Source organism: Lissotriton vulgaris, chromosome 7 (assembly GCF_964263255.1).
Source record: "Lissotriton vulgaris chromosome 7, aLisVul1.2, whole genome shotgun sequence".
Taxonomy (NCBI): domain Eukaryota; kingdom Metazoa; phylum Chordata; class Amphibia; order Caudata; family Salamandridae; genus Lissotriton; species Lissotriton vulgaris.
Genome location: NC_141695.1, coordinates 551383206 through 551410840, shown reverse-complemented (window position 1 = coordinate 551410840; position 27635 = coordinate 551383206). Strand labels below are relative to the sequence as shown.

Genomic DNA, 27635 nt, shown 5'->3' with positions numbered 1-27635 from the left:
TGCAGATGGGGGGACTCAACACCAGTGAAAAGTGTATGCCCCCCTCCCACTGGAGGGTGGCATAATATGGGGTGTACCCACTCCAGGGAAGGGACCCATTGGTCCCAACCTTTTACCTACCTGTAACGCCCCTAAATCTAGTATTTAGGGGCAAACCTGAACATTGCTTCCTCAGACAAGAACCTGCAACTTGAAAAGAACAAGAAAGACCGTAAAGCTGTGCCGAAGACAACAAGACGAAGACGCCCACTGACTTGGCTCCAGCCCTTACGGTCTGTCTCCACCTCGAACCTGCTCCTGCGAAATCCCGGTGTCTTGCAGCCAGCAACCTCGAAAACCCCGGAGGACCTGCCTGCATCAACCACAAAGACTTTGTCTCCCGTGAACACCGGATTTGTTCATTTGCAGCCTCTGGCTCTGGCCGGACACAGCAAATCTGCACCACTCTGCACCCTCCGTCCACTGCCCAAGCTAGAGTGGGTCCCCCCGGCGATTCTGACCAGAGATCCGGTGAGCCGTGACCAGGAGCTGCTAAGAAGATCCGCCCCCAAAAGGCACTCCTGAACCCTACGATCCATGGCCTTAGGTGGCCAAACCGACGGTGCCTAACCAACCCCCAACTTACCTCTCGAAGTGGTGGTCGCACCCAGAAGACCTTTGTCCCCAAGCCTGCAGTGCCTTTGCGAACTGGAGGTGCCCAAACAGGGCGCCAGACGTCGAAGCAGTACCTTGCACCCGGAAGCCCCAGTGCCGCTGAGGGTGCATTTTTGGTGCTACTTTGTTTCCCCATTTGCCCTGAGCTACAGTCCAGGAGCTTTGCACCCACAACATCCTGGCCTGCTCATCAGCAGCCACCAAGTGGAGGCCCCCTAGCCCCATTGGTTAACATTGGGCCTCAGCACTCTGCACCTGGCCACCCTTGTGCCGCTTAGGGTGTAACAAGAGTGCAACCTTGGCCCTGGGGGACCCCTGAGTCTACCCCCAGAACTTCAACTCCCACTAACAAATACTTACCTTAAAGCACAAGTTACTACATCTGTAAGAGACATTAGTTAGTGATAGATTCCCTACCTTAGAATATCCCCAGCCGTCAGACTGGATCCGGAAAGTTTTTCGTCAGCAGTACCCCTGTGCATCACTAGGTGGCGTTGTGCGGCACCGCGTCTGTCGCTGGTGTCCTTAGCACCGAGATGACGTCACGGAGAGTACTTAGGCGCCACCCGTGCACGCTGACGTCAATTCTGTACACGACTTTCCGCGCCAGGAATGCAGAGCCATGCAAGAAACTGACGACTGGTGCCATGAAACTAGGGTCCTGAAAGGAATGACCTTAACCCGAGAAATCAGTTCACAGAAAGGGGCGGATGGGTGGGGCAATAAGGAATCTAGCACTAACTAATGTCTCTTACAGATATATCATTACACAAGTAGCAACTTGTGCATCTGAAAGGGACACGTTAGTGATAGATTCCATACCTTAGAATAGATACCCCAGCAATACCAACCCCGGTGGTGGGTCTGTGACTAAGATTACACCAGAAAGTCACGGAGAACAGAACGGCAAAAGAAGCCGCCTCTCCGGACTTGACTGCCAAGGAAGTAATGCTTGGTAAACGTGTTCAGCGGTGCCCACGTAGCTGCATGACAAATGTCCAGCAGAGGAACGCCTCGTCCCAAAGCAGTAGTGGCTGCCGTTGCCCTGGTCGAATGGGCATGCAGCCCCACAGGAGGCTCCTTCTTAGCCAACGAGTAACATGCTTTGATGCACAGAACGGCCCACCGAGAGATGGTTCGTTTGTGCACAGCCCACCCTTTTTTGGCACCCACGTATCCAACAAAGAGCTGGTCATCCACCCGGAACTGTTATGTGCGCTTCAGATAAAATGAAAGCGCACATTTTGGGTCCAGACGGGGGAGCGTCTCTTCCTCTTTTGAAGGATGCGGAGGCGGAAAGAAGGTGGGCAAAGCGATGGTCTGCCCGACGTGGAAGGGAGTGACAACCTTTGGCAAGAAAGAAGGACGGGTCCTCAAAACCACCTGGTCCGGATGAACAGAAGGGAATGGAGGTTTAGAAGAAAGAGCCTGGAGCTCACTCACTCTTCTGACAGAGGTGATAGCTACCAGGAAAGCCGCCTTGAGATTAAGAAGACGTAAGGGACTGTTATGAAGGGGCTCGAACGAAGCGTACATGAGAAATGTCAAGACGAGGTTTAAGTCCCATTGAGGCATGATGAACGTCACAGGAGGAAAAGTGTGCGTAATGCCTTTCCGAAAATGGATAACAACCGGCACAAAGAAATAATGAGATTACCACCCAGTTCTGATCTCTGCGGCGGAGTCTCTTTCTGTGGCTTATTCTTTTTTCAAAAGAGACTGAACTTCCTTCAGCAAAAAGAACTAAATGATCCTCCTAAAACTGCTTTGTGGGTGGAAGATGCTGCGTGACAGAAAGGAATGGCAGGGCATTGCCCTGCTGGATTATCTGCAAGACCAGCCTGTTGTATGTTATTGATTGCCACGTGTAGAAATGATGGCTGAACTTGCCTTCCAGAAGGTGGTTGTGTGCCGCTAATGGAAAATTAAAGTTGCTTAGAGGCTGCTATGGGAGGGGCTGGGGACCAGGAGGTTCCCAGTCACTGTGAGCCTGAACATTGTTTGCTTCATTCCCTACCCATATTGAAAATGGGTGATGTGCCTCTTACTCAGGTGGTGGGCATTGACGCTGCCTGCATTAAAACCCTTAACAATGCCTCGAAAGGGGAAAACTTGTTGTGGATACTGCCTTATGGCTGTTGATAGACAATGGAGCTCGCAGTGGCTCTACTCTAGTCTCTTTGAAGTGTTCAAGGGCAGAGACCCAACAAAAGGCATATTTATGAGCAACACTTGAAATGTTCGCCCAAAATGGCATGTCAATCATGCACGGAACTGTGGCACCAAGCTAGTGCTGATGGCTCGGCTTAAACAGTCATTAGTGTTCAGGTCTGACCATATGACATACTTGACCATATCTTGGATGGTACGTGGTAAGCTGCTGTGAAATTCTATTGAGACTGCTGGCAAGACCTCAGGAACTATCTTCAATAATGAATAGAAGCCTCTAGCGTTGGGTGGAAAAGCTACCTGGCGTTGGGTGGAAACAAATAGTCTACCCTTCCCAAATTCTTTAATTTGTATTACTCTTTCTGGGAGCAGGATTAGGAGGGAGATAATTAGGGTTAATCCTGCTGGCACAGGCCTGTTCTACCAGCCTCTCAGGAGTACAGTGCTTCGTCAAGAAGGCAGGGTCACTTGGAGCAAGTCTGTAATGACGGGCCACCTGTCTGTTCACAGGGGAGCAGGAGCAGGGCCCAAGTGCCCATGAAGGTGTAGGTCAAGGCTTAGCTGAACTGCTGTAGAGGTTCAGATGAGGTCTATCCAAGTTGTAAGACTTCCCTGAGGACATTGGTTTTACCTCAATGAAAGGCAACTACAAATCAAAGTCCTAAGCTGCTCATCTAATGAAGCAGACTCTTCCGTGGAAAGGCAAGATTGAGAACCCTGCCCAGAGTCAAGGGAAGTGTTCAGTCCACTGTCTTCTTTTTGGTCCATAGAAAAAATGTCATCATATTGCGGGAGAATGCATCCCCACCATCATCATCAAAAGCTGGTTGGCTCTGATCAGAGTCCTATCAGAACCGATGTTGGAGCACTATAGGGCAGCTCCTAGGCAAAGTACCTGTGTTATCACAATAAGAGTGCACGTCAAAACTGTACCAAAAAACTGATTCAGCGGAGGTCAGGATGGATTCTATTTGGAGTCCAAAGGACAAAGGGGTTGATGTCCTCCTCTGGCTTCGATGAGGCAGGAACCGGGACGGATTGTTGTACTGAGTGTGGAGTCAGCTCCAAAGTATGAGCTGTATTCGATTACTTGGACTACGACAACGACCTGTCACGGGAACTGCCCGAAGAGCGAAAACAACTTTGGCTTTGAGTGGGAGCAGACCTTAAGCAGCTTTCTGAGATCCTCACTGGCTTACTACTAGGCTTTGGAATTCCTCAATCTCCTTTGGGTGCATTAGGGTACACTCCTCGCACAACTTCGAGACATGGCCCGAGCCAAAACACCAGAGACAAACCTCATGGGAATCTGTCATAGACATTAGTCTGTAAAAGTCCATTCAAGTTTTAAACCCTGTAGTAGTAGGAGATATATTTCTAAATACACACTGGAAGAAAACATTTGTAGAGAAAAAACTGAAGTGAAAAAGTAAGGCTCAAGTTCTGGATCCATGTACAAAGGCACAGAAAGGCACAGAAAGAAAGGAACTGACATCAGTGTGTTTCGGTGGCACCTATATTCATCTCCAGCTGTCACTTCTGGGGCAGAGCGCATTCAATGCGGAACTGGGCAACACCTACAACGGTGCGCAGTGGTGCGTAGTGGTACCTCAGTATATTCTGACAGCAGTGGAGGTGCTAGGGTGACGCTGCGCACAATTGGTGACTTATCATGGTCAGCATTTAAACTTAAGAAAAGACGACTCCACCTCCACAAAGCAAGATTTGTGAAGTTATTAAGTCTATCCTCTTTAACTTTGAACAATTACTTTGGATTTCGCTTCTTGTTCCCTACAAATTCATCCATGTGAACCAGGCTATAAGGATTGTGTCCTCTGGAAAGATCTTTTTCGGACTCATATTTACTGGTGTGACCCTAAATCGCTGGTTCATCTGCATTAAATAACAAGATTCGTGGTGTCCAATATCGGTGCACTATTCTTGTCTTCTTGGCCTTGAAAAAGTCTCCATGAGACGAAACACGTGTCGGCAGGACAAGCTGGAAATATTTTTAATGTTTATTAAATAAAGATTTGAAGTCTAACGCTTTGTCTGGATTCGTATTTTGGAAGTCCATTCTTTATCAATGAATTGTAATCTTGAAACTTGTGATTAATGACAAGAACTACTTGGATCATTACATACCTTATGAGAGTGCCTGATAATACCTGTTTTTTCCTTGATATTCTAAAGGTGAGGACTCTGCGGTCAGAACTATCCATCAGAATGTACATATTACTTTAGACTGTAGTATACTCAATGCGGGGTATATAATATAATGTTGGTAGAATCCTTTTCTAGTAAAAATCAAACAAAAAATGAAAACAATTACATAACAGGCAGATTGTTACTGTTCAAAAACGGGGGAAGAAAAGAAAAATAACATGCTCCATGTTAAAGCACATTTATTCAGATATCTGTGAAGAACAAAACATATAATGTTGGACCATGACCAATACTTGGGGAAGAGCTAAAAAAGATGTACATTTCTCACTGCTTCCCCCTCCAACCCACACCTGAGGAGATAAAGAGTCCAAAGTTTCAATGTTAGTTAATTTACAATATAAATGTACTGCAGAGGGGAAAAAGAAGTTCTTGTTACCCTGTCCTATGTCTATTACAATCGGCAACAAAAGTGATTCTAGAATTTTTCTTTGTTTGATGTCTTCTGGTAGGGTTTCAATATTTATTGTGACATGGTTTTCCAGTTGGCCCCTTTAGAAATTCTCATCAGTCAAAAACCCCAAAATACATGTTTGCTTCTAATGCACTGTATAAGTGAGAGAGAGGCATGGTACCATTTGCTGAGCTGTATACACAGCGGAGTATGGGGAAGACATTAAAACAGAAGGATGCATCTCGTAGTATATATCCACGCACCCAATGGGAAAGGGGTCTATCAAAAATGAGTGCAGCAGAAGTGTACACTACCTGTATATTTAGAAGTCTCCTCTTCTAAGGACAAATAAACTAACCCACCATAAGGTGAAGGCTTTGTCATAGGGTACCTCTCCATGCTGATGACTTAAAAGCAAAAGTAACAATCCTGCAGAACAGGGTAGCACTTCTTGATTAATTCAGTGGTAACTGCCTATGGACAAGGGATGAGGTAAGTGTAGCCTAAACAGGGCTTGAGAATGGATATGGAATGTTTCAGCTCTCGACCTGCCCTCCCTAGAGATACTTTGGGCTTTCTTCAGGACCTCATTTAAATTTCTCTTTGTGTATCGCCTGTGCAAATTAGTGCTGTGCAGAAATAAATAAATACTCAGGCCTACTACTTGACCCTGTGATCCTGGTTGAGCCTCTTAGTTACCACAATTTTCAAATCTGTAGAAGTAAAAAAAAAAAAAACACACACACAGTTGTCCAAGGTATTACTAAACACTACTTTATCAAGGTTATAGATCGTCCAATAGTGGTAATGTGACAACACACACACACACACACTCAATGAGCATGAATTTCAAACATGTTGACCAATAACAATGGTTGAAATATTCCCCTTCGCCTTTCAATCATACCAAATGAGGACACTAAAACATTTTGTCCTACATGAGGTATAAGACATTGTTTATTTCTGTATTAAAGATAGGGTGAACAGTTTCCTTACCTCCATTCAACACACATCACATCACAGACAGTTTAAGTTTACCAAAGAAAGCACCAAAAAGGTGCTTCTCTGTTCTGCAGGGTTATCCATCCTGATGGAAACCTTCACCGGTGTGAGGAGGAATCCTCTGAAGAAGCATGCCACCATATGGTGGAAAGTGTATTTCTCCTTACTAGTAGAGATTTCTCCACATACTGGTAGAATACAGCTCCACTACACTAATTTTTGATGGCCTGTTTTCCATTGGGTACTTTTGGAGTGGACACCATCTGCTGTGCTATAAAGATAAAGCAGCAGAGTTTGTATCTTCTTTCCCTGGCATTACTGTGACAGACTGCTGCAGAAACATTACCTCTGTCTAAATTCTTGGAACACAATCCGATTAGGAAATCCCTGCCGGCAGATCCGTATCCCTTCCAGTACTCCATTGCAACGAAGCTGGTCAAGAACCAAGTGTGGATCCAGCTTTCCAGCCTGTAAGATAGAGAATTCTGTCAAAAGCTCTCTTTAATATTTCTATTTAAATAATAGTTTAATTAGTACCACATTTGATTTGTGTTATAAAGGCATCTCAATAAACCAATTCACATTCAATGTATTATATTTAACTTTGAACTTTCAAAAGCTTCAACTTTCCCAGAAAGCAAAAGCTACTTATTTGCTATCCTAGGTCATTACACTAATGAGCACTCAATATCTAAACCTCTTAGCAGGGACATGGGACACATAACAAAGAAATGTATATTTCCAGAGCCTTAAAAACATGCATTTCTGCCTTTTTAATTCCCAATGTACTGCGGAAAAGAAAAGATGAAAAGCAAAAGTGGGCTGATTTTACGTTTATTAGACTCCATATAGAAACGTGGTACACTCCGGCACCAAACCATGACAAACAGTAGGACTCTGTTGAGATAAAGTGCCCTCTTTCTGCATGGTTGCCCCGACTTGTTGCTGAATTGCTGATATGCTTTGACAGAGTGTGCATTGGGCTCCTGCTAATCATGTACCAAGGGCCTATGTTCTTTCCCTAAAACTGCATTGAAGACTAAACCCAATTGGAATCTCTGGTCTGGAGGGTGGCATAATAGGGGGTGTACCCACCCCAGGGAAGGGACCCATTTTCCAGGTCAGCCCCTGGCAAATGGTACCACATGTACCCAGGTCACTGTGACCAGAGAAGGTCTCTTAGGGCTGCAGCACTTATTGTGCCACCCTTAGAGGTCCTGTACCACTACACTCACACAATGCCTTGCAGGCTGAATGTTTCGGTGCACAACACAGTGAAGAGTCGACATGGCACATCTATGTGTGCCATGCCTACAACCTACTGCCCTGGCATAGGTCAGTCTCCCCTCTAGCTGGGTGCCTTATACGAGTGGTGAGGCTACAGGTGCATGAGCCCGGTACCCCTACAGTGTCTAAGTCCATTCTTAGACATTGTAAGTGCAGTACTGCCATTAAGAGTATACGGTGCTGGAAGCTTGACATTACCAACTCTAAAGCACCATAATGGCTACACTGAAAACTGAAATTTGGTATCAAACTCTCAGCCCATTAAACCCACACTGATGCCAGTGTGGGATTTATTGAAAAATGCACACAGAGGGCATCTTAGAGATGACTCTGAAACCTAACCTAACATTAGTGTCCAGGCTGAGTGGCTGCATTGAGCTGCCACCAACAGACATGTGTCTGGACCCGTGGGTCGGGAGCCTGCTTCTCTCTGGGGCCTGAAACAATGCACATCATGGGAAGAGGTGCCAAGCCTCCTTTCCCAGGACGGGCAGGGTTCACGAAGGGGAAGCTTCAAAGGCTTGCCGCATTTGTGAGCATCCCCAGGCCACTTGCTGCTCTCAGCAACTGGTCCCCACTGGTTCTGACCCCCACATTGGGTGGGAGAACCAGCGGGAGAAACAAGTGAGGAAGAGAGGTGGGCCCACCTCTGCCAACTCCTCCCCTTAGGTGGGGAGGCGAGATGAAGCACAACTCTCAGTCCACGCCATTTTGCAGATAGGGGACTCAGCCAACCAGGGAAAGGCTCATGCCCACCTCCCACAGGGGGGTGGCATAATAGGGGGTGTACCCATCCCAGGGAAGGGACCCATTGGTCCCTACCTTAAACCTACCTGTAATGCCCCTAAATCTAGTATTTAGGGGCACCCCTGAACTTTGCTTCCTCAGACAAGAAGAAACTCAAGAAGACGAAGAACCGAACAGCCGTGCAGCAGCTAACAAGAGGAAGATTCCCACTGACTTGGCCCCCGCCCTACCGACCTGTCTCCACCTCGAACCAGCTCTTGCAAAATCCCGGTGTGGCATGCAGCCAGCAACCTTGAAAACCCCTGAGGACCTGCCTGGCTTCAACCACAAAGACTTTGTCTCATGCGAATGCCGGATTTGTTCATCTGTAACCTCTGTCCTTGGCCGGAATCCGTGAATCCGCACCACTCTGCACCCGATGACCAGGGCCCGAGCTCGAGTGGGCAAACACCACAAGGAGGTCACCCCGGCGATCCTGACCCGAGATCCGGTCACCCCTGACCTGTCTCAAGCCTCCAGCCAACGCTTGTAGCCTAAATTCAAAAGGTCCCCCCCAACCGCGACCAGGAGCTGGTAAGAAGATCTGATGCCAAAAGGCACCCCTGCACACGGGAATGTGAAAATATGCGTCCTGCAAGTCAACGCTACCATCCAGTCTTCTGGGTCTAGGGCAGCTAAGACCTGAGCCAAAGTCAGCATCTTGAACTTCTCCTTCCGGAGGAAGCCGTTGACGTTCCGCAGGTCCAAGATAGGGTGTAGGTGCCCTTTGCCCTCTTGGGAACCAGAAAGTAGTGGGAGTAACAACCATACCCTACTTCTGGCCCAGGAATGCGCTCGATGGCCCCCTTGGCCAAGAGGGCCGTAACTTCCTCTTGCAGAAGTTGCAAGTGATCCCCCGACACGCGGTGGCACTGCGGTGGCATGGCTGGAGGGGTGGCCTCGAAGGGGAGGGAGTAGCCCCTTCGGACGATTTGCAGCACCTACCTGTCCGATGTGATGGATGCCAGTGGAGGAGGTGATGGCGAACCCTGCCCCCCACTGGCGTTGAATGGGCCTGAAAGCTCGGACTAGGAATGCTTTGAGGCGGATGCTGCGATGGTGGATGTGGACTGGCCTTGTCGCTGTCCCCTGGCACCGCCACGGCGGTTACCACATCCGCTGCCGCGCTTGATGTTAGTCTGCGGCCCGTGGCTGGCAGGACGTGATGGGGCGCCCCTTCCTTGGCCATGAATGGCAGAAGTTTGCTGGTGCTGGCCCGACAGGCCCAAGGACTTGGCCGTAGCCCTGGAGTCCTTGAAATGCTCAAGCGCACTGTCTGCCTTGTCGCCAAAAAGGCGACGGCCATCAAACGGCATGTCCCTGAGGGAATTCTTGACATCAGCCGAAAAGTTGGCGGACCTCAGCCAGGGGTGGCGCGAACCGCCACCGTCGTGCAAATCGCCCTGCCCAGCGAGTCTGTGATATCCAGCCCACATCGGATAGAGTACCGTGCTGTATCCTGCCCTTCCGCAAGGGCTTGAGCGATTTTGACCCGGGCCACCTCCGGGAAAGCTGGCAGCACAGAGAGTGGGTATAACGGCCAAAAAGGCAAGCGGTGTTGACCGATCGCAACCCCAAACTAAGTGAGGAGAACAGCTTCTTACCGAACTGCTCATACCTTTTGGATTCCCGATCAGGTGGTGCAGTCGGGAATGCGGTCTGGGAGTTAGAGGCCTGGATAACCAGGCTCTCGGGTGGGGTGGGTGGACAGGAATCTAGGGTCGCCAGGGGCCGGGTGGTGGAGCCTGGCCACATTCCGATCTACAGAGGGTCATGTAGCGGGCCTGGACCAAGTGCCCAACAGAACGTCAGTAAGGGCCTCATTAAACGGCAGTAGAGGCTTCGACAAGCTTGCCTGCGGTTTAAGGACCTCGGTGAGGAGGTTAGTCCTCAAGGCCGCGACGGGGAGCTCAAGACTCAAGGCCTTGGCCGCCCTCGTCAGCACCACGCTGTAAGCAGCCCCCTCCTCCGTAGCCACGGTAGGAGGGGAGACAAAGCCAGTGTCGTGCGAAGTGTCCAAACCACAGGCCTCCCCTAGATCCACTGCCCAGCCCTGAAACGACTGGCACTCTCGTCCAAGAGGGTCCTCAGACCCCCTCCCAATCCCCCTCGCCTCCCATCTCCTGATAGTCAGGTTCAAAGGATGGGGCCGGATCATAGAAGAATTGCCCTTCTCTCGGTGTCGAATGCGGCGTCGAGCGACGCCTGATCCGGGGACTATCTGCAAAACCCACCTATCTAATTCATGGTACGCCAGTGGGGGAGGTGATGGCGGATCCTGCCGCCCACTGGTGTTTGGTGGCCCAGGAAGGTCGGACTAGGAGGGTTTGGAAGCTGCTGCAGAGGGGGCTGTGGTGGAATGGCCTGACCGCTGGCCCCCAGAACCATGCCATTGGTTCCCAAGTCACGTCGGAGCTGAACAGCCTGCGCGGGCCTGTGGCTCCGGGCGGGACGTATTGGGGCACCCCTTCCGTAGCCGCGAAAGGCAGACTGCGCAGGGCGGGTAATGGAGAGGGCCAAGGTAGCCCGAGAATCCTTAAAGCGCTCTAGCGCGCTGTCTGCCTTGTCGCCAAAAAGGCGAGGGCCATCAAAGGGCATGTCCATAAGGGTGGAGGAGACAACATGCCTATAGGTATAGGGAGGTATCCAGACCACTGGCATCCCCCAGTTCCTCTCTCCTGTCCGGATCGTAATCTAATTGGTCTGTTAAAGGGTCACCAGAACCCTACCAGTCTCCCAGACCCTCCTCTGGCTGCCAATCTGGCTGAAAATGGCCAGGGTGCAACATTGGGAAAAAACTACCCATCGGCGCCGGACCCGACGCCGGTTGACGTCGGTCCGGCTCCGTGTCCACATCCGAGTGGAAGCCGGGGTCCAGCCAACACCGGTGAAACAAGGTCGACCGGCACCAATCTGGATCCAAGCCTGGATCCAAGGGGGCCCTGCGATGCCAGGACCGAAGCCGCTGGCGTCAAAGGCCTAGGGCCCCCAGCCGAGTCGCAGGGCCTGACAGAACCATGGCGGAGTCGGACTGCCCAAAGATGGCGTGCATCACTTCGTAAAATTGAAGAAGCTGGGCAGGGGTCGCTCCCGGTCCCGAGAAGGGAGGGCAGGCCGGAGTCGACCCTGAAGCCTCCGCACGGGGAGCGTTGGAGGGGCACCACCTGCACCCTTTATCACATCAGCCGACGGACAAGGGGAAGTCGAAGAGCGACGATGCTTCTTTGACTTCTTCTTGTGCCTCGACTTGCCTGACCCCACTGCCAAGACTCAATCAATCAAGAATTTGTAGAGCACACTACTTACCCGTGTGGGTCTTAAGGTGCTGGGGGAAACAAAAGGGGGTGGGGGTCGCTACTGGTCGAACAGCCAGGTCTTGAGTAGCCTCCTGAAGGTCAGCAGGTCTTGGGTCTGTCGTAGGCTCAGTGGGATGGTGTTCCAGGTCTTGGCGGTGAGGTGGGAGAAGGATCTGCCGCTGGTGGTTGTTCTTCGGATGCGAGGGACGGTGGCGAGGGAGAGGTCGGCGGAACGGAGCTGACGGTTGGGGATGTAGAAGAAGAGTCGTCTGTTGAGGTAGGCTGGGCCAGTCTTGTGGAGTGCCTTGTGTGCGTGGATGAGGAGCTTGAAGGAAATCTTGTTGACAGGGAGCCAGTGCAAGTGAGGGGTGATGTGGCTGTGGCATGGTACGTCGAGGATCAGGCGTACAGAGGCGTTTTGAATGCGTTGCAGTCGTTTGATGAGTTTGGCCGGGGCTCCCGCGTAGAGGGCGTTTCCATAGTCGAGTCGGCTACTGACGAGGGCCTGGGTGACTGTTCTTCTTGTATCTGTCGGGATCCACCTGTAGATCTTGAGGAGCATGCAGAGGGTTTTGAAGTAGGAGGAGGAGACTGCGTTGACTTGCTGGGTCATGGAGAGTGTTGAGTCGAGGATGACTCCAAGGTTGCGTGCGTGGTCGGTGGATGAACGAGGCTGCTCCCAGTGCCGTAGGCCACCCGGAGTCGTCCCAGGCTGAAAGGTTGGAGCCGAGGATGAGGACCTCCGTCTTGTCCGTGTTCAGCTTCAGTCGGCTGATCTTCATCCAGTCGGCAACGGCCTTCATTCCTTTGTGGAGGTTGGATTTGGCGGTGAGGGGGTCCTTAGTGAGGAGAGGATGTGTTGAGTGTCGTTGGCGTAGGAGATTATGTTGAGGTCGTGCTGTCGGGCGACTTGTGTGGGCGGGGCCATGTAGATGTTGAACAGTTTCGGGCTGAGGGAAGATCCCTGGGGTATGCCGCAGATGATCTTGGATGCCTCGGATCGGAATGGGGGAGGCGGACGCTCTTGGTTCTGCCGGATAAGAAGGAGGTGGTCCATTCCAGGGCATTGTCTCGGATAACTGCGTCGTGGAGTCGTGTGAGTGGTGTGCGTTGTCAGACGGTGTCGAAGGCGGCGGAGAGGTCCAGGAGAATGAGGGCCGCGGTCTCACCATTGTCCATCAGCGTCCTGATGTCGTCGGTGGCGGCGATGAGGGCAGTCTCGGTGCTGTGGTTGCTGCGGACTCCTGACTGGGATGGGTCCAGGATGCGGTTTTCTTTGAGGTATTGGTTTAGCTGTTTATCAACGATCTTCTTGATGACCTTGGCTGGGAACGGAAGTAGGGAGATGGGCCGGAAGTTCTTGAGGTCTCTCAGGTCCGCCTTGGGTTTTCTGAGTAGGGCGTTGATCTCAGCGTGTTTCCAGTTCTCTGGGAAGGTCGCGGTCTTGAAGGATAGATTGATGACGTTGCACAGTTAGGGTGCGATGGAGCTGCTGGCTTTGTTGAAGATGTAGTGCAGGAGTGGGTCTGACGGGGAGCCGGAGTGGATTGTGCTCATGGTCTTGATGGTGTCATCTATGTTCACGTTGGCCCAGGCTGGCAGGGGGTTGTTGTCGATGGTGTGCGGGGTGTCTGGAGTGTCGATGTCTGTTGGGATTGTCTGGGCGTTGAAGCTGTCGTGGATGTCAGAGATCTTGCGGTGGAGGAAGGTGGCGAGGGAGTCGCACAGGGCTTGCGACGGCGGGATGTCATTGGTGTTGGAGCTGGGGTTGGAGAGTTCCTTTACGATGTTGAAGAGCTCCTTGCTGTTGTGTGCATTGTTGTCGAGGCGGTCTTTGAAGGAGGACCTCTAGGCAGATCTGATAAGGTGATGTTGTTTGCATATGGCGTCTTTGTGAGCTGCGAGGCTGTCCGGTGTCTTTTCATTGTGCCGTTTCTTCTCTAGTTTCCGGCAGGTTCGCTTGGAGGCTAGGAGTTCTGGGGTGAACCAGATAGCGCTCTTGCTGGTGTCTCTGCGGGTGGGTTTCTTCAGCGGGGAGAGGGTGTTGGCGCAGTCGTTGATCCAGCGTCTGAGGTTGCAGGCTTCATCGTCGATGTTAAAGGTGTCGGTCAATCAATCAATCATTTGTAAAGCACACTACATACCCGCGAGGGTCTCAAGGCGCGGGGGGCCTGCTAATGATCGAACAGCCAGGTCTTGAGTATCCTCCTGAAGGTCAGCAGGTCTTGGGTCTGTCGTAGTCTCAGTGGGAGGGTGTTCCATGTCTTGGTGGCGAGGTGGGAGAAGGGTCTCCCACCGGTGGTAGTTCTTCGTATGCGCGGGACGGTGTCGAGTGAGAGGTCGGCGGAGTATAGCTGGTGGTTGGGGATGTAGAAGGAGAGCCATCTGTTGAGGTAGGCTGGGCCAGTCTTGTGGAGGGCCTTGTGAGCTTAAAGGATATCCTCTTGTTGACGGGGAGCCAGTGCAGGTTTCTCAGGTGGGGGGTGATGTGGCCGTGGCGTGGTATGTCGAGGATCAGTCGTGCTGAAGCGTTTTGGATGCATTGTAGTCGTTTGATGAGCTTGGTCGGGGCTACCGCGTAGAGGGCGTTTCCGTAGTCGAGTCTTCTTGTATCTGTCGGGATCCATCTGCAGATCTTGCGGAGCATGCGGAGGGTGTTGAAGCAGCAGGAGGAGGAGACGGCGTTCACTTGCTTGGTCATTGAGAGCGTTGATTAGAGGATGATTTCCAGGCTGCGTATGAAGTCGGTGGGTGTCGGGGCTGCTCCCAGTGCCGTCGGCCACCTGGAGTCGTCCCAGGCAAAAGGGTTGGAGCTGAGGATGAGGACCTTCGTCTTGTCAGAGTTCAGCATCAGACGGCTGGTCTTCATCCAGTCGGCGACGGCCTTCATTACTTCGTGGAGGTCGACTTTGGCTGTGATGGGGTCCTTGGTGTGGGAGAGGATCAGCTGAGTGTCGTTAGTGTAGGAGATTATGTTGAGGTCGGGCTGTCGGGCTACGGTTGCGAGCGGGGCCATGTAAATGTTTAACCTCGTCAGGCTGAGGGAGGATTCCTGGGGTACACCGCAGATGATCTTGGAGGCTTTGGAACGGAATGGGGGGAAACGGACGCTCTGGGTTCTGCCAGAGAGGAAGGAGGTGGTCCAATCCAGAACCTTGTCTCGGATCATTGCAGCGTGGAGGCGTGTGTTTGGTGTGCAGTGGCAGACAGTGTCGAAGGCGGCAGAGTGGTCTAGGAGGAGGAGTGGTGCGGTCTCGTCGTTGTCCAGCAGGGTCCTGATGTCGTCGGTGGCAGCGATGAGGGCAGTCTCGGTGCTGTGGTTTCTGCGCTACCCTGACTGGGAAGGGTCCAGGATTCTGTTTTCTTCGAGGTATCGGGTTAGCTGTCTGTTGACTGTTTTCTCGATGACCTTGGCCGGGAAGGGGAGCAGAGAGATGGGCTAGAAGTTCTTGAGGTCTCTTGGGTCTCCCTTAGGTTTTTTTGAGTAGGGCGTTGATCTCGGCGTGTTTCCAGATCTCTGGGAAGGTCGCAGTCTCGAGGGGGAGCTTGATGACGTTGCGCAGGTGGGGTGCGATGGAGCTGCTTGCTCTGATGAAGATGTGGTGAGAAAATGGGTCCGACGGAGAGCCAGAGTGGATTGAGCGCATGGTCTTGATGGTGCCATCGATGCTCACGCTAGCCCAGGTTAGCAGGGGGTCATGGTCGATGGTGTACAGAGGTTCTGTTGTGTTGCTGTCTGTTGGGGCTGTCTGGGTGTTGAAGCTGTTGTGGATGTCTGCTATCTTGCGGTGGAAGAAGGTGGCGAGGGAGTTGCACAGGGCTTGCGACGGCGGGATTTCGTTAATGTTGGAGCTTGAGCTAGGGTTGGAGAGTTCCTTCACGATGTTGAAGAGCTCCTTGCTATTGTGTGCATTGTTGTCGAGGCGGTCTTTGAAGGAGGTCCTCTTGGTCACCCTGAATAGGTGGTGGTGGTTGTGTGCTGCGTGGCTCTCCAGAGTTTGTTCACTGTGCCATTTCTTCTCTAGTTTCCGTCAGGCTTGCTTGGAGTTCTGGGGTGAACCAGCTGGCCCTCTTGCTGGTGTCTCTGGTGGGGGGGTTTCTTCAACGGGTGAGGGTGTTTACGCAGTCCTCGACCCAGCCTCTTGGGCTGTGGGCTGAGTCATCGGTGTTGGAGGGTTCGGTGGGTGGGCTGAGAGCGAGGTTTGCGTGTAGTTGGTCTTCAGAGATTTTGCTCCAGCAGCGGCGGGGGATCTGTTGGGTGCGGTGGTGGTGGTTGGTTTCTGAAAGGCAAAGTGGATGCAGCGGTGGTCGGTCCAGAAGAGTTCGGTGGTGTGGTTGATGGAGACGTACGGGCTTGAGGAGAAGACTGGGTCGAGCGTGTGGTTGGTGGGCGTTGTGACGAGTTGCTTCAGTCCGAGGTTGGCAAGGTTATCGATCAGGGTTGTGGAGATGTTGTTGTTCTCTAGGTGAAAGTTAAGGTCTCTGAGGAGGATGTAGTCGGCGGAGGTAAGGGCGTGCGTTCTGATCAAGTCAGCGATGGAGTCGCTGAACTGGGGGCGGGGTCCAGGGGGGGTCGGTAGACAAGGGTGGGTGGGCTGAGAGCGAGGTTTGCATGTAGTTGGTCTTCCGTGATTTTGCTCCAGCAGCTGCGGGGGATCTGTTGGGTGCGGTGGGCTTCTGAAGGTGAAGTGGATGCAATGGTGGTCGGTTCATAGGAGTTCAGTGGTGTGGCTGAAGGAGACGTGGGAGCTTGAGGAGAAGACGGGGTCCTCAGAAGAGGAGTGATGATGACTCCGTGATCGGTCCCTCGACCTCCCACGCGACCGGGACCTTGAGCGATGGGAAGCCGACTGCCGGACCTTAAGGAGCTTTCAGGAAAGTTCCCGCAAAGATGCAGACTTTATCATTATGGGTTTTTGCTATCCGGGCCCATGAACTGATCAGAATCATTTCTCTATCATAGGCTGATTCTGAGGAGCCTTAATATTATGGATTTGAATACTTTGTAGTAAAGAGACTGGATGACTAAGTTCCGTTTCAAATCCTGCAAATTATCCTGCTAATGATAGCTATGCTTTATACGCTAACTTTTACGACAAATGTCCAATTTTTTATGTATTGTTCAGCTGATACTTTCCCTACGTCTGTCCCCAACTTGATCACGGCAATATTGTCATTACGCACACAGCATCAGGTGAGCTCGATTTTTAAACAGCCATATTACCCACTACTTGCCGTGTGTATTGTGTTGGTACAAACTTGGGCGGGTTATATATAGACGTCAAGAGGTTTCTATACAGTCAGAGGTCAATAACCTAGTCAATAATATCGCGGATCAGACTGAGCCTTTTTTCAGTGTAAGGGGAATACATGGTGTTTTGAAACATGGACAGGCTATGGTCGATAGAAGGGTATTGTACATTGTATTCCATGGCGTTTCCACGCCCGTGACCACATGCCTTGGGAGTCACTCGAATTGGGGTTATTACGGGGATTTAACAGATACGTGCTAATATGAAAGACTGTGCTTAACAGGGTTTTTTTGTCTCCACCCCGTCTCTTACTTTGGGCCAGAGCGGATAGATTCTTTTATCCTTGATCTTCCACGTGACAATCTACTGACACCCTAACCGGGTTGGAATTATCATCGGTTAAGGGGTGAGTAAGTTTTTTTTCTTAAACACCCACTTTTTTAGATCATTACTTAGTGACCGCGATCATCCCTCCTTGTTAGTAAAATAGAATTCTCCCCTTTCTATATCTGTCCAGGGATTGATCCTCTTGCTTCCACTGGAAGTAAGGTATGTATAAGCATGCCGATTTTTTTCAGAGTACTATACTCAAGCTTCACGCCTCTCTGTAACAGGGAATTACAACGGTGTGAATGTAATAAGAAGATTGCTGAAGGTTTTTGGTTCTTTCCTTTATCCTTTCTGTTTGCGTTCCTTTCACAGTGGTGGCACTGCAATTTGCACAGATATAACTCAATGTAAATTACACACCACAAAGACATTGAAATGAGATATGCGTCCATACAATAGGACTACCGGATGCTGTGGATGTTATTTTTGATCGGTCAGAAATCAGAATTTTGGTATGGTATGTTCACATGCCGTTCAGATATTGTAAATAATCTGGTAAAACTTGTTAATTGTGCCGAAAATAAATACTCTGTACACTTCGCATGCCTCCTTTTTTTTGCATGCTCACTTCACATCCTCAAGCCTTCGGAAATTTCGTTTTTTCACAACTGTATATAAACGCACAATTGTAAGCTATGTGATTTGTTAAAACCACATCCCTAGGGATGTTGTATGTAACTGACATTCTGGCTAGAATAGTCAGTACTGTGTATATTTTGTCTTATCTCCAACCCTGAAGAGTCCGAGTGTATTATACTCAGACGAAACACGTGTCGGCTGGCGCCGTCTAGTACGAGTATTAAAGCAACGAGACCAACAGGCATCAACTGTTCTTTCTCTCTTTTTTTGTGGACTCATAAACTGACATATTATATGTTGAATTGGATGTGTGTGCACAGGTGTTGTGTTCCAGTTACAGATGTTGTCCTGTACAACATCTCCTAAGGGGTTGTTAGGGTCATCTCTCTTCTTGTAGCACCACAATATTAGGTAATTCTCGAGCAAACCTGTCAGGTACACAGCTGAGCGCAATCACTCCCTCATACACAGAACCCTTTTCGTTGGCATCATGCCGTATTGTACCGCCAGGGGACAAACAAGTAGGCAGAGAGGAGGTATCATGACGAAAGAGAGACCAAGCAAGATGCAGAAAAAGAGCAAAAGACAAATAACGAGCACAAGATTAATACATAGACCGGAAGAGAGGGAGACAGGTGCACAATTTAGAAAATAATTTACGGGGAGCCGTTAATGAGAGGCAGACGCAATGAAGGCTTGTGGAAGAGAATGTGTGAGAGAGAAGCAAAAATTACAACACATGAGTCTCTAGAGTAAGAGAATAAAGTTGATTGGAAAGACTTGACAGGTAGACCCAGAGTAAACCTGTAAATTAAAGAGATGAGCAGATAAAACAGGAAAGAAGTATGCCCAACCATTAGAGAGAGACAGACTTGTCTTAAACCCTCAGAAAATGTCAAATGGTAACAATCAGGAAGCTCTGCCAGCAGTGATAATCTGGAGCTGGTTTCGGAAGAGAATGCAAGACTCAGATAACACGCGGGGCCACGAACGAAAGTGAAAGCGAAAGGATCTCGAGCCGGCAAGGCGACCGCGAGTAGGCTAATGTAAACAAGAAGGCGCATGTCCCTAATTACAAACAGATGGCCCCTGCGGGCTCCCGCAAGGTGGATGCCGCTACATGCACAAGTGTGTGGAAAGGAGCTGACCAATTCCTAAAGGAAATCTCCTAGAGCAGCGCATGTGCGCTGCGCTAGGCTCAACCTGAAAAAGTGACTGGGGGTAACTATCTCTCCGGATCTGCGCGTGCTGGTGCAGAAAAAGAAAGAACTGATGTTAGCCACCTTATGACGCGGAGAGGGACTACTGACAAAATACTTTTTGGATCCAGGGGTAATTCTAAGGTAAGGAATATATAACTGTTTCTTTCAGATCTGCACGGTAGACAGAATAGCTTTGTTGTAAGGGAGCATATGAGAGGGAGTCAGGTGTGACTTTGGCACGTTGTGCTGTAGTCTGGAGGTGGGAGAAGACAGCCTGGGGCGAGTGCGCCTTCAACAGATAGTCGTCGAGATAGGGAAAGATTAGCAACCCTGATCTCCGCAGATGAGCTGCAACCACTGCCATCACCTTGGTGAACACCTGAACCCCATGGGCCACCGTGAACGGCAGGTAGTGCCTGTAGGCAGGTGGGACGGGTGCGTCCTGCAAGGGTTTGGAAGGATGTATCCTGCAGGTCAAACGCTACGATATAGTCTCTCGGGTCCAGGGCATTCTCCTTTATCAGGAAGAAATTGAGATGGCACGGGTCTTGGATAGGACACAGTCCTCCGTCCTCTTTGGGTACCAGAAATAGCAGGAATAACAAACACAACCTACTTCTGGCATCAGCACCCTCTCTATGGCTCCCTTGGACAAGACAGGAGCTACTTACTGGTGGCGCAAGAAGTGATGGTCCTCTGTCAGCCTGTCGCAATTGGGTGACACGAGTGTAGGAGAAGTGATGAAGGTGAGTAGCCCCACCGGACAACCTGATGAACCCAACAGTCTGATGTTATTGATCTCCAGGGTGGCAGGACATGGTTACATAGGATATTCACAAGCGAGGTTATACGTATTATGGCTAGCATGCCGAACGTTGTAATGCTCGTCACTGTTGCTATGACAAACGGATACCGATCCACTGATCGATCCGACTAACAGGACTCCTCCCACTTCCCTTCTTTGTGGAAACGCGGGAAGCAGGAAATTAGTTATAAATGGCTGTCCGGTTCAAGCTCCCGGTGTCACTGCACCACGAGACGGATTCTGAAACTCGGAGGCAGCTGATTCACTCGCCAGCCTTCACAAAAATTTGGAGATCGTTCCGCATTAAAGGACTAAGTAAGTGGATACCCGCACTGCTCCAAAGTGTGCCCCTTGCCCTCCACAACCTCTATATTACCCAAGGTGCTCTTTAAATCCCTCCAAACTGCACCTCTTTCTCCATGCAGCACTCGGAATCATCCGATGTGAACATCCTGGGAATTCAGCGCTACGAATGTAGCAGGGCATCTCAAGAGCCCTTTATTATATTGGAAAGAGCCAGCTTAATTCTTTTCCCTCACAGTGAGGTAAGACACACCTGAGTGCTAGCCATAATACGTATAACCCCGCTTGTGAAAATCCTATGTAACCATGTCCTTTCCTCCCCTGACCACACAATGAAGAACCCGGCCGGGTCCTCACGCGAGTCCCTTTATTTTATTCCTTCACCACAATTGGGTCACACCACTTACATTAAGCTGCTCCACACAACATCAGGTAAATGCCTTCAATCATGGCCCTCTGCTAGTTTCTCGCATGTGCCGTTAACGTGGGCCTAATGCTATCCTTATCCTTTTTAGATGTCCCCATATAAACAGTCCTGAGGATGCCCCCATACTTAGTGGGTCGAAACGTCGTCGACAACCTTACAGAACAGACCAGCATACAGCCAGTGTCACCACACACCTAGGCTGTTGATAATTGTACAAATTGAATGGTCATTTCTTGTTTATGGAAACCCCTTGTAAATTGTACACTGTATATAGTCACACTTGTTTTGGTTCCATGCTTCACCTAGGGACACAACGCACAAAGTGTAGCGCTTTTTTATTTAAGAAAGTGTCTTATACTATCTAAATGTGTATTTATTAAAACGTCAAAGATCAAACTGTGTAGAGTGCCCATTCTGCCCTCTGATGTTAATAGGGTCTTTACAATACTTATTGCCCTTGTGCATACTTATTACCATAATTGTTTGTCTATTAGCCACTAGAACCATTGTTTTCTTGTATAAACCTAATACCCTGGTTCCTAGTGAATAGGGTTCCCCTGTCCTAAGCTGTGGCACAAATATGAGGCGCATGGCATCACAGAACTCACCAAGTTGGGCAGGGGGTTGCTCCGGCTCCCAAAAACTCAGGGAGGTACGGAACCGGTGCAGGCTCAACAGTGGAGCCAGGTCTCGAATGATAATGCTCCCTCGTACTGCAATTCTTGAGGCGCCACGCCCCAGATGTTGTATTTCTTCAGGAGACCCACTTGATTGGAAATGCTTGCAAGGCCTTAGATCGCCGGGGTTATCGCCTGGTTGCACATGCTGGTTTCACTTCAGGGTCCCGGGGTGTGGGTATCATGATAAAGTCTTCCCTTGCTCTTGCTATTGACGAGGTTATCCTTGATGACCGTGGGCGGTATGCTGCTGTTTCTGGGAGGTGGGAGGGTAAACAGATCGTGTTTGTTGTTGTCTATATCCCCCCGGGACTGCAGGCTACCACCTATGCTGATATTGGCAGGACTCTCCTTGGGCTTCCGGACGGATTGTTGATCCTGGGAGGGGACTTTAATTCTGTAATGTCCGGTGAATGTGATCGACTTCCCCCTAGGGTATTGTTGCAGTCCCAGATGTGGCTTAGTGAGATGGCTGATACTTTTGGCTTGGTAGATGTCTGGCGCTCACTTCACCCCACGCTCCAGCAATACACCTTTCACTCGGGTGCACATGGTAGCCTCTCCCGTATCGATTATTTTCTTATGTTGGCCTCCACTTTGTCCACTGTTCGAGAGATACGACATCTTCCCCGGGGTATCTCGGACCACTCCCCCTTGCTGATTACGATTTCTGTGGGCGGTCTACTTGGCAACAGGGTCCCCCCGATTCCTCCCTGGCATTTCCGAAACCCCCGACTCCGCTCAGATTTGGTTAAGGCAATAGATTGCTACTTTTCTGAGAATGTGGGCTCGGTCACTTCCCCTACTGTTCTTTGGGAGGCCTTCAAGACGGTTATTAGGGGTTCCGCCCTATCATTCATTGCCACAGAGCGTAGGGTCAAGAGGGAGGCTGTTGTGGCTCTTGAAACCGAAATTACTGCGCTTGAGAGTGAGCTGGGTGGGAATGACACGCCTGCACTGCTGCACACTTTGGAATTGAAGCAGGCAGACTATAAAGCCTGTGTCACGGATGCTGCTAAATTGATGCGGGCGAATCAATTAGGCCGACTGTATGATGTGGGTGACAAGGCTAGCAAGCTCCTTGCGTGGCTGGATAAGACTGAACGTGCGAGTCGGGTTGTTCCTGCCATTGTTCGTGAATCTGGTGAGAGTGTCTCTGATCCGGGTGAAATTGTTGATTGCTTTGTGGACCACTTCCGAAAGGTTTACACGCCTGTTAGCGATCGAGATGAGGCCGATTCCAGGCTACTGCTACGTGACATCGCCTTGCCCACCGTGTCGGATGAGGACTGCCTTGCCCTGGAGGCCCCTTTTACTGTCGATGAGATTGCCCTTGCAATCCGATCCCTTCGCTCGGGAAAGGCGATGGGCCCTAATGGACTCCCCATTGAGCTTTACAAACTTTGTCCCGACAAGATGGCCGCCCACCTGCGTCAAATGTTTCTTGAGGCGGTTGAGGCTGGATGCCTCCCCCTTGAGCAGCGCCTTGCTACCATAGTCGTCATTTATAAGGACGGCAAACCTCGTGACCGCTGCGCCTCGTACCGCCCCATTTCCCTCCTTAACGCGGAACCCAAAATCCTTGCTAAGGTACTGGCCAATCGGTTGCTTAAGGTGATTTGCGACCTGATCCACCCGGATCAATCCGGTTTCATCCCCCATAGGAACACTGCCCTCAATCTGCGTAGACTCCACAGCGTTCTCGCGAGAGCTTCGATCCTCGCCGAGCCGGCAGTGGTCGCTTCCCTGGACGCCACAATGGCATTTGACACTATCGAATGGCCCTACCTATGGGCGGCCCTCGCTAAATTTGGCTTTGGCCCCAATTTCATCGCATGGGTCAAGCTTCTTTACGAACGGCCACTTGCTCAGGTCGCGGTGAATGGAAGATGCTCGGACCCCTTCCCCTTAGGCCGTGGCACACGTCAGGGCTGTCCGCTCTCCCCGCTCCTATTCGCATTGGCGCTCGAACCCCTTGCCGCGTGGCTCCGGTGGGAACCTTCTATCAAAGGGATCCGATGGTCCCCAGACCTCGAGGATCGTGTCTCCTTATACGCGGATGATATCCTCCTTTATCTTACTTCCCCTCAGAAGTCGCTCAACGTTCTCTTAGACGTTCTCACGTCCTTCGGTAAGAACTCGGGACTTGTCATCAACTGGAACAAGTCCTGTGTCTACGTCATAGCCGGTTCGCTGCCGCCTCTCCCCCGCAGGTTTCCCATTCTGGTAGCGGCCGACGGCTTTAAGTATTTGGGGATCTATGTATCCACGACCTCATCGGTCCGCTACGAGCAAAATTTGTATGCTCCGCTCCGTAGACTGAAGCAAGACGTTCGACGTTGGCGCGATTTGCCTTTATCTCCCTTGGGCCGGGCGGCACTCTTTAAAATGATGTCGCTCCCCCGATTTCTTTACGCCCTGCAAAATTTCTTCGACCCTGTACCAGCTCGCTATTTCCGTGAAGTCGAGAGTTTACAGCGACAACTTATTTGGGATGGCCGGGCCCGCATTGCCCTATCCAAGCTCACGCTCTCCTGGTATGATGGGGGTATTGCGTTGCCGGATATTAGACGGTACTACTGGGCCTCACACCTGAGCGCCATCAACCATGCGACCTATGCCCCGGAGCCCGCTCCCGCCTTTGCCTTGGATAAACTATTGTTACCTGGTGGCAATTTTAATAGGGCTCTGTATTCAAAGGCACCCTTTCGACTCCTTACGGGCCCGACGAAATGTGCAGTGCGAGCATGGAGGGACGCTACCGTGGCCACGGGCTGGGGTGGTAGGCTGACACGTAAGACGCCACTGTATGATTCGGAGCGGTTGGGCAACCTGTGGAAGACGAAAGGGTTTGAGAAATGGGATATGATTGGGATCAGCACGGTGGAGGACCTGTGGGCACGGGGCGCGGTTAAGTCCTTTGAGTCCTTGAAATTGGAATACCGGCTCGATGATAGAGAACACTTCCGGTACATGCAGGTGAGGCACGCCTTGTCTTCCGTCTTTCCACCTGGTACCGATATTCCGCAGTCCTCCCCCCTGGAAGATCGAGTTCTAGACGGCCATGTCCCAGATAGTACCATCTCCTTAATCTACAAAAAGCTTATTAACAACAGAGCTGATCAGCTTGAGAAGCTCCGGGCTGCCTGGACGGCTGACGGACTCGAATTAGATGACGAGGACTGGCAGTCAGCTGTTTCCTCCCCTAAGGAGGTGGCTATTCCGGCACGGCTTCGCTTTGTCCAGTTGAAGATCCTCCACTGTGTATATTTGACTGGGGTGCGTCTGGTGCGAATGGGTCTGGTCTCGGATGGACGATGCAGGCGTGGGTGTGGGATGGATGGTACCTTTCTTCATGTTCTGTGGGAATGCCCGATGATTGCAGCGTACTGGTCCAGGGTGCATGATGTTATGAGTCGTGTCACGGGGATCCCACTACTTCCCGAAGCACGTCGTTGTCTGTTGAATGTGTGGGAACCGTCTGATTGTAATGTTGCCCAGACACTTTGGGTTACCCTGGGCAACATGGTCGCGAAGAGAGATATCGCGCAGCTCTGGGGCTCCCCTAGACTACCATTGTTAAGTGCCTGGAAAGAGAACATGGACTGGTCCATGTTCCGAGAGAAGACTGTGTATGAGGCCCGAGGACGTCCAGGGAAGTGGTCCAGAGTTTGGGCTCAGTGGAATACTTATCGCGGAGATATCTGTTCTCCTCCGCTTGATTATGAGGTCCCTTTCCCCTCCTCGCCATGATTTGCGTTCCTCTTCTAATTCCACTACACTTTCTGTTTTCCCGCACGTTCCCCCCCCCCCCCTTGCTAGCATCCTTTTTCCCACATCACTTTTCCCTCCCCCACCTCCAGCAACCCTTGCCACTATGATACCATGTGTTTGTGTGTTGGTGTTCTTTCGACAAAAACACAAAATTAAACCTTTCTTATCCTACTTGTATGATACTATGCTTTCACCGACAATGTGGACTTGACAGATTGCATCAGCAACGTACTGCCTCAGACTCTATTTTTCATTCAGCCTGTTTATGTCATAGCGGCCGGCCCTGTGGGGTTGTAGGCAGACGCTGTGTATTGTGCATTCGTAAATAAAGGTTTTAAAAAAAAAAAAAAAAAGATAATGCTCCCTCATCTTGTCAGAAGACTTCGACGGACGGGGCGAAATGGAAGACCTCGTCGACTTCTTACTTTTCTTTCTATTGTAGGACTTACCGGAAGACGGCTTTGAAAGTGACCAGGATTGTTGGCTCCCCAACCTGTCCTGGGACCTTCATCCTCAACCAGGATAGAGTCCATCACGGTGTCGCACTCCCTCAAGACCTTGAGATGAATGGTGTGGCAGTCGATGCAGGTCTTCGCATCCTGGTCGCGCTCTGAGGCAAACAAGGCGTGGGTCCATTACCGACATCTGTCGGTGACTGGCGCTGCAGGGCTTGAAGTCCGCCTTTCTAGTTGACATTCTGCCACACCAGGAGGAAATCTCAAAAACAACTTTGACAAAAAGTTGAAACGGGTCAGTCAAAAAATGACTAAGGGTAGCTCTCGCCGGACTTGCGTTGAACAGCGAGGAAAGAAAAGAACTGACGCTATTGTGCAGGGGTGGCGCCTATATAGGGACTGTACATGTCACTTCTGGCGCAGACGCCACGCGGAGCTGAATGCTGCCACCTACTGGCGCACAGGGGAACTGCTCACAAAAAAATCGGACCCTCTGGGAGAATTCTAAGGTAAGGAATCTGCGACTAGAAGTCTATCAGATTCAGCTATCAAACAACTTGCAGAACGCATGAGAAAAGAGTTACCCTAAAAAAAGAAATCTAGATGAGGAAGCGCACGCATATTTCGGTGAGGCAGATTAGTTGCCCTTACTTGACGAAATTTTTTGGAGAGGTGAAATTCTGCTTTCCCCTAAGTGCGAGAAAGTGTTAACTCTGTCTTAACGCTGGTTCCGAAGACACATCCAGGGATGAGTACTATGAAAAGAAAATGTAGAAGGAACTTTTGGTGGTCTAATACTAACATCTGTAAGGTAGGTTCTTGTGTAATGTGCACATGCAATGATAAAGCCCCAAAAACAGGTGAGGAATGATGTGAGGAGTGTGGGGAGAACCAAAAGAGTTTAGTTTAAATTGAAGGATTTGTAGATCAAGCTGATGTTTGGGCAATGTAAAATATGCTTTGATCGAGGTTAGTTTATTTTTTTACTGCTGAATTGAAGTGAAAACGGGCTCTCAAACTATGAAGGTTGCAATTGATTTTTTGGAAGTATTTTTTATTAGAAAAAGCGGGCAAGTGCAGTAGTGACTGATAACAGAGTGCAGCTACCCTCCAATAAAATGGTGAAATTTTTTAAGTGGAAAGATATTCAGCATATTCACGTTTATTTCTATTATCCAAAAGTAATGGTGTCATAGAACACTGGAATTATGTCTTAGTCAATACTTCATACAAGAAATGCAAATTATTGATATCAGGAACCGGAAAGTTTGCGAGTGGGAGCTTCAACCAGAATGAAGTCCAAAAAATGGGAAAGAAAATGGGGGTGTTCTTTTTACAAAACCAGACAGACTGATGATTGAATGTGCAATCATTTAGCAGAAGGGAGGTAAAATGTTGTAAAAATCCAGGGTGGCAGTTAATTCCAAATATGTGAATGGATAATAAAACACAGAGTGAGATTATGTGTACAAAGCGGGAAAGGTTCAGCTACAAACCTACATAAATTAATTTCATCATGGATGACTGAAAGTTAGATAGATTTGATTCAAGATGTTTGAGACTATATATGTTCTACATCAATTTCCATTATTTGATGATATGTATCAGTCACACATATATATGCTTTGTTGTAGATGTTAAGATAGCTTCTTAATATGTTTTTTGAGAACTTTTTTTTGTTGCAATGTGCCTATGTTACATTGATATTAACATATCCTGAAACATTTGAGATGTTTAAATGTTGTCTGTTAGCAATCAATAGATAGGGTGATGCTTTGTTTTGTTGTATTGACTAATAGAGTGAGGCTTCTATTCAGGTGTCTAAGACGGCACATTTGGATGTCTCTCTCTATTTTAAGAACCATACTTGTCTGTTGCTTAATAAAGCCTTCTTACTCATTTTCTTGTCTGGTAACTAGTCTACTTCAATGTGTCTGAACTTAGATGAAGGTTTACTGGT

The 27635-nt window shown here is 49.9% G+C and overlaps 1 protein-coding gene across 7 annotated transcripts in view; it reads right to left on the bottom strand.

The window, feature by feature from the left end:
* The window catches only part of MYH10 (myosin heavy chain 10), a 1221191-nt gene that overhangs the window by 623102 nt on the left and 570454 nt on the right, over nucleotides 1–27635 (bottom strand). For all 7 annotated transcript variants that reach the window (XM_086930637.1, XM_086930640.1, XM_086930641.1 and 4 more), the window contains one exon: nucleotides 6789–6910. In XM_086930637.1, the coding sequence (XP_086786763.1) occupies nucleotides 6789–6910 (122 nt within the window). The remainder of the gene's footprint in view (nucleotides 1–6788; nucleotides 6911–27635) is intronic.